Source organism: Macrobrachium nipponense, chromosome 23, assembly GCF_015104395.2.
Source record: "Macrobrachium nipponense isolate FS-2020 chromosome 23, ASM1510439v2, whole genome shotgun sequence".
NCBI lineage: Eukaryota > Metazoa > Arthropoda > Malacostraca > Decapoda > Palaemonidae > Macrobrachium > Macrobrachium nipponense.
The window spans coordinates 67111908-67119407 of NC_061090.1; the positions used below are offsets into that span (position 1 = coordinate 67111908).

The 7500-nt window shown below is 35.4% G+C and overlaps 1 protein-coding gene across 1 annotated transcript in view; it reads right to left on the reverse strand.

Moving 5' to 3' along the window:
* The window catches only part of LOC135198089 (uncharacterized), a 399798-nt gene that overhangs the window by 60060 nt on the left and 332238 nt on the right, over window positions 1–7500 (reverse strand). Inside the window, exons 8-9 of the mRNA XM_064225521.1 lie at window positions 7414–7500; window positions 3705–3782 (exon numbers count right to left, since the gene is read on the reverse strand). The exon at window positions 7414–7500 is cut by the window's right edge and continues 112 nt beyond it. Coding sequence (XP_064081591.1) covers window positions 3705–3782; window positions 7414–7500 — 165 coding nt within the window. The remainder of the gene's footprint in view (window positions 1–3704; window positions 3783–7413) is intronic.

Sequence of the window (7500 nt, forward strand, 5' to 3'; positions counted from 1 at the left end):
GCCTGGGAGAATTCTGAATCACAACCGATAAAATTAATCTCTTGCTCTCCTCCCAAACCACCTCTTCTCTCTATCTCACTTCCTCTCCCTGTTACTTTCTCTCTCTCCCTTTCCTGTTAAGATTGTTGCTTCAGTTACACTGACCAGGATTTTTGACATTTTATATTTCACCACTTCTCACCCCTATTTCTATTGGGGCTGAACTTAGGCTTGGAGCACACCAGGAGTGCCTCTTTTGATCCCAGCAATCTCAAAAACTATGGATTAGACACTAATATATATCATTTTTTGTGTTTTGTTTTTTACCCATTCTCACCCCACCCCTTTCCTATTTGGGCTGACCTTGGATGACATAGCATCAGGAATGCAACTATTGGTCTCAGCGACCTCAAAAGCTATGGAGTAGACACTAATATCTGTAGTTTTCGGTTATTTTTAAATGTCACCACCTTCCCACCTGCCCTTTCTATTGGGGCTAAACTTGGACTTGAAGGATATCAGAAGTGCCACTGTTCATCTCAGCAACCTTGAAAATCATAAATTAGACACCAATATCTGTCGTTTCGAGTATTTTCACAAGTCGTCCCCATCCCTCCCTTCTCACACCCTCCTTCCTATTGGGGCTGAACTTGGACTTAAAGGCCACTGGAAGTGCAACAATTCATCTCAGCAACTGTGAATTAGACACTAATATCGGTCATTATTGGTTACTTTTACCTGTCGCCCCCTTCCATCCCTTTCCACCCCCTTCCCTATTGGGGCTTCACTTGAACCTTAAGGGCTCCGGTTGGGAATGTCACTATTTATCTCAGTGACTTCAACAAATGAGGATTAGACACTAATATCTGTTGCTTTCCGTTATTTTTACGTCATCCCCTTCCCACCATTTTTCACTCCCCTCCCTATTGGGGCTGCGCTTTGACTTGAAGGGCATCGGGAGTTTCACTATTAATCTCATCAACTTCGAAAACTATGGGTTAGACACTAATATCTATTATTTTCACCCCTTTTCCAACCCCTCCCTACACAGCCCCTTTGTGCCAGTGATGTCATACCCCAACAGCATTCTATCCCCGATGCTAAGTTATATGTATACCAAGTTTTGTTGAAATTGCTCAACACGTGTGTAATTGTGTATGTGGTACAAACACACACATTCACACATCCATTTTTATATATATAGATAGATAAACAGATGTTACAAAATGGTATTTCCATGATAATCATAACCTTAACCAATTATAAAATGAGTGAGAAACAAAACAAATTTTAGTTGCATCAGGATATAACAGTTCATTATTAAATAACAATGACTCTCTCTCTCTCTCTCTCTCTCTCTCTCTCTCTCTCTCTCTCTCTCTCTCTCTCTCTCCTCTAGGATATCCTGTAATGTATCAAATGTCTCTTGGCTTAGAATTTCCGAATGGCTAAACTAAAAAAAAGAAAAAAACTAATGATGCTGACACAACACAATGAGTCTTAACAATTTGCACAACTGTATTTATTCGAGCTCAAAGAGTAAAGTCATCCCTGTTCCCTGAAAAGGTTACGTCATGTAGCATCTTATATCTTTAATTCGCGTACCTCACACGCCCCCAATCCCAGGATTCCAAAATCGAACCAAGATATTTACAGAGCCTTTTATAGCTCAGTAATGTTAAGCTAAAAGAGTTGACTTATTTGCTTTTCCTATTAGAAGGGACAAAAAGATCATAATCAACGAATACGTTTTAATGAATCTATTTAACTTTTTATCCTAAATTAAAAAATCATGCACAAGTAACTCGGTACCCTTCAGTGAGATTAATCCCAGTAGGTGTAACATGCGTCAGAAGTGGATTAGATAAAAAAAAGAGATTACAATTCAGTGTGATTAATCAGGTTAGGTTAAAGTCCATGCATTATTATGAAGCAGAGTGAATGAGTGGGAAGATTAGTACACCCCAGTGACACTATTCCTGGCAAGGCAGACCGTGCAATTGGGACGTGTAGTAAAACAGAGATGAATCCACTGTAATCGAGTCATGCAGGATCAAAGTCACAGTCGGCAAAGGAGTCATGGTCAGGACTTCAGACCACGGAATAAGAATGCTCAATAAAATAAAATAAAAAATGTTAAAAAATCAGATAGAGAATGGATATGCTCCAACGAGATAAAGATTCTTAAACGAAGTAAGGCTCATCACAGTTAACACCTAGGTTAAATGAGCAATTAGTCATTTCTAATTTCAGCCTCATTTGGGGAATGAACTTGGCACCATTGCATTTTATTTTAGTTTTTTTTTTTCAAAGGAATTTCGTGAATTCTTTCGGGAGAACTAGCTGTAAATTTTGATACGCCGACGAAATGTGACGTACATTTCTTAATTTTTTTCTTTGGTAGTATATTCATTATTCTTTTTCTTGGTCGTAGATTAGTCGAACTCTTCTTTTATTTTCATTCAGTTAAAGGTATAGAAGGAAAATAAAGTGCACATGTAAAATCAGTGGGGGAAAACATATCTACACAAAAATTAACTAACGAATCAAAGAATCAATTTAAAAGGATCAAGTATTACATCAAAATAGGTTCAAGTTGATCCAAATCAAAGAATTAATTAGGCATTAGCAAAAAGAAAACTATTGGATGTAATTGTCACTAAAAAACAGACACGTGTAAAAAATACTTATGCAAAACAACAGCCACTCACTCTCACTCAGACACAAATATCCTACTTTTACAAAAAATTGTATAAAAAATTGATGCCTAGCAATCACTCTAAATTCTTAGACTGAAATAAGCTCTTTTCAGAACCTACCAAATGTGGGGATTTGGAAAACAGATCAGAATGGAATGTTAAATAAGAAGCAAACAAGAATATAAAAAAAATGTACAAAAGAAAGAAAGAATCACAAGAAAAATATCAAGATGTGGCACTGATGCGATCTACCATACTGTACGTGGGTGCTCTATTAGTCATAAACAGTCTAAGGCTGGTGCTTGAGTGGTGTTCAGAAGAAGCAGGTTGTTTCTGCGTGTTCATCTTTTTCTAGGAATTGGTGCACACATAACGCGTCTTCTGCGGTGGCGACACTGGTCGGGCTCAGGACACACATCCCCGAGGAATGAAAAACTCTTTTGACCAAATCCTCATACAAGGAACGCCTCAAAAAGAAATACCATATACATATATAATATATATGATAATTATATATATATATAATATATAATCATTATATCTATATAATTATATTATATCGTAAAAAGAAAATACATTATCCATATATCTATATATATATATATATATATATATATATCTATAATATCTCGTAAAAGTATACATATATATATATATCTATATATAATATATATATATCTCTACAATATATCTATATATATCTAATATATATATATATATATATATATATATATATATCGTAAAAAATTAAAAATGTTGAAAATAACCATGGCATTTCACCCATCCTAAAATGGCATATATAACTATGCAGGGTTCCAGATGAGTCATAAGGAAAAAAATAAATTAAGAATTTCATTCTCGAAGTATAGTATATATATATATCATATATACTATATATATATATATATATATATTTTATATATATATATATATATATATATATATAGAGCCAAGCCACCCAAGAGTGTTCACCACGGCAAGACGTTAAAAAAAAAGAAAAAAAGAGAGAGATATCGAATGAATTACCTTCACAGCGTGATTGCAGATGCTCACGGCACTCCGAAAGGTCTAGATTTCCATTTGCATCAACTTTCATTTTAATATCTGAAAATATGAATTCATCTTTAATCTTGGGTTGGTCATGATCTCGCCACTTCTTTTAAAGTTTTGATTACTATCTTTTGATTTTTTTCTCTCTCTGTCTCTCTCTCTCTCCTTCCTTCAATCCTTCCTTCCTCTCTTTTTCTCCATTTTCCTTTAGTTCCGCTCTTTGTGATCGCGTTATTCTTTTTATTTGTTTAGCTTTGTTGATGGTAAAATTACTTGACAACATATCGCTTTCTAGAAGAAATTTTGTTCATGGTTTAATCATAATTCATTGATAATTTCATCTGAGTAGGATTAATCTATTAATTCCCATGGTTAATCTATTAATTTCCATGGTCACTCTCCTAATTTCCATGGGTGAATAGGATTGTCAACTAATCTTTAGTGCAACTTCCAAATTGTTGACCGCAGGTCATGTTAACACGGGGTTCGTGGGCCGTTTTCTATTTATCTTGCTTATACCAGATCCAAAGGGGAGACTCGGGGAAATCAAGTGAAGTTGGGGAGCCGGGGTGTCATAAACCATTTGGCAAAAGGATACGGCAAAACTATTTTCAAACAAATACATCAATGAAACCAATCATGGAACAGCTACGGTTTGGGGGGGGTGGGGAGGGGAGATTAACAAAGATTCCAATAAATCATAGTGTAGTGACTGATTCATAAAGGAAATGAACGTTGAAAGCAACATATAAATATACAAAGGTGAGAAAGGTCTTAAATCTATCAATGACTGAAAATCGTCCCGCACGGCATCGCAACTCGATTCATGTCCAGATTCGTGACATTACCGGTTGCGTTGGCGTGAGGGAGACGGATTCAAAGGCGCCACCCTTCTTAAGGAGTTAAATTGTTTGTAATTTGATTATTGTGCCCTTCAAGCCTATATCACTACAATATGATATAGTCAATACAGTACTGTACGTTTGTTTCATCCTAAAACACAATACACTGTGCACACATTACTGTATTTTATAGGATACGTGCGCGTTACAAAATTTAAACTTCAGACAGCAAACGATCCAGCCTGTTCGTATCTCTGAATGCTTGGAAGTTGAATGTTCGTAAGTAGGGTGACGCCTGAGCTTATTTTTAATCTTTTTTTTTTTAGGGGTGGCCACGTAAATGGCTTCCACTGAACATCTATCTGAACAGAAGTACTTGGGAAGGTACTCGAGAGGATAACAGCAATTCTCTGCTTAACTCCTACAGTTGAATGCTTACATCAGTCTATGAGTTCTGAGGGACAAAAATGACAAGCGAAGCTTTCATTCTACACGTGGACCATCAGGGCTGAATCAGACCTCATATTTACATAGAGATAAACTACTTTTTTATTCATAGTAACTCATTCAGACGCAAATAATAGAAACAATCAGCTAGTTTAAAGTCACCTATAGTTTGGAATGATTAAAAAAAAACTCATCTTATTTTTAGATGACCCGACGCTGGAGTGAAATAAGCATAACTGTTTTCATGGAAACTGACAAAAAAAAGATGCAATGAGCTGCAATGAGCTTAGGTACAAGCTGAGGAAGTTCCAAACGCAAAACAAAAGAACATATAACATGATAGGTAAATTGTAAATACTAACATACTGATATATATATATATATTATATGTATATATATATATATATTATATGTATATATATATTTATATATATATATATATATATGTATATATATATAATATATTATATATATATAATATATATATATATATATATATATATACATATATATGGAAATAACAAGGATAGACAGAAGAGAAGTTGCAACGAGGACACGACACATACACTGACACTTATCACAATCGTAGGTCAAAAACAGTCACCCCTTAATTCGATCCTGAAAGACAGTTGACACTGATAGGAGTGTAATGAAAGTAACGTAATATTAAAGAAAATATACTATTCTTCACCATAATATTTAATTTTAATAAATAGAAAAATGAACTACTGTCGATCGGATATTTGGTTCAACTATTGGAAACATGATTTTCCAACTCTATGTGTTTGTATGTATATGTGTGCATATATATATATATATATATATATATATATATATATATAATTATATATATATATTATATAGTATATGTGTATATACGCATTAAGCTACAAATAACCTTTAATACCAAAGCGATCTACCTCGGAATCAATATATGTTCATATATGTTAACCGAAGGGGATTTTTTTTAGTTAAAAATAATTTCTTCCTCTCGTGGATTCGAAGCAGCACCTAGAGAGCGTCCACAGGAGAAACCAGGACTTCAATGAAGTCCTGATTTCTGCCCTAGGCGCTGGTTCGAATCCACGAGAGGAAGAAATTATTTTCAACTAAAAACTTCCCCTTCGGTTAACACGCAAAAAAGTGTATTAATACAGAGCGAATTGAAAATTAAAGGACATTTGGAACTTAATGCGTGTATATGAATCAGGGTGATGTGATAAAAATTTATATATACATTATATGTTATATATAATGTATGTAAATATCTAATAAACATATCTTATGGTAACCTCGTTTATACGGCAGAAATTAATTTTAAGAAAATTAATTTACCTCACAAGTCAACACAGTAGGAATTGCGTTTTCTTTAGGATGAAATATAGAAGAAAAGAAAAGAGTGAACTTAGAAATATCGAAGACAAATAACATGGGGGAACAAACACGACAATAACAGTGACAAATACACAGAAAATATACACACACAAACGAAACATCTGGTACGGTGAGACAAAACTACTGTTTGTGCTCATCACTCTTTCGACAATGAGGAGACAGTGTAGGTGAAAAAAATAATGAAGGAAGTTTGGTAGTGTTCATGAACCTGACTAATCTGTCTACCGTTTGCCCAAAACAAGCAATAAAAACTTAAAAGCGAATAATTCACAATTAAATGATTGGTGGTTGTGTAATGACAAGAAACTTATCCGCAATAAAATTATTGGTGGCTGTGTGTTGACAAGAGGTAACCTAAAAATTCGAACCTTGAGCTCAAAAATGAAATCCCAAAGAGGTAACTCACTGATGGTGCGCTCTCTCTCTCTCTCTCTCTCTCTCTCTCTCTCTCTCTCTCTCTCTCTCTCTCTCTCTCTCTCTCCAAATGTAGAGTTACGAGATACAAATAGCACAGGTAGAAGACAATATTTGTGAAATTCAGTCGATGTACGTACATTTTCTCTCTCTCTCTCTCTCTCTCTCTCTCTCTCTCTCTCTCTCTCTCTCCTCAGAAGTAGAATTAAGTGAGATACACATGTGTTACACCATTCTTGGGAATTTGGTTGAAGTATTCTCTCTCTCTCTCTCTCTCTCTCTCTCTCTCTCTCTCTCTCTCTCTCTCTCTCCTCAGATGTAGAATTAAGTAAGATACAAAAGTGTTACACCATTCTTGTGAATTTGGTTGAAGTATTCTCTCTCTCTCTCTCTCTCTCTCTCTCTCTCTCTCTCTCTCTCTCTCTCTCTCTCTCCAAATGCAGAATTACGAGATACAAATAACAGACGTGGAAGACAATTATTGTGAAATTCACTTGATGCTCTCCTCTCTCTCTCTCTCTCTCTCTCTCTCTCTCTCTCTCTCTCTCTCTCTCTCTCTCTGCCCGTCATCCCTGGCCCCGACTTACCTGGGGTCAGCAGAGTGCAGTCAGTGGCAAAGGTGTACCCAGTGATATTCTCGGCCTCCCTGTTGCATTCTTCGCTCCTAATGTTGA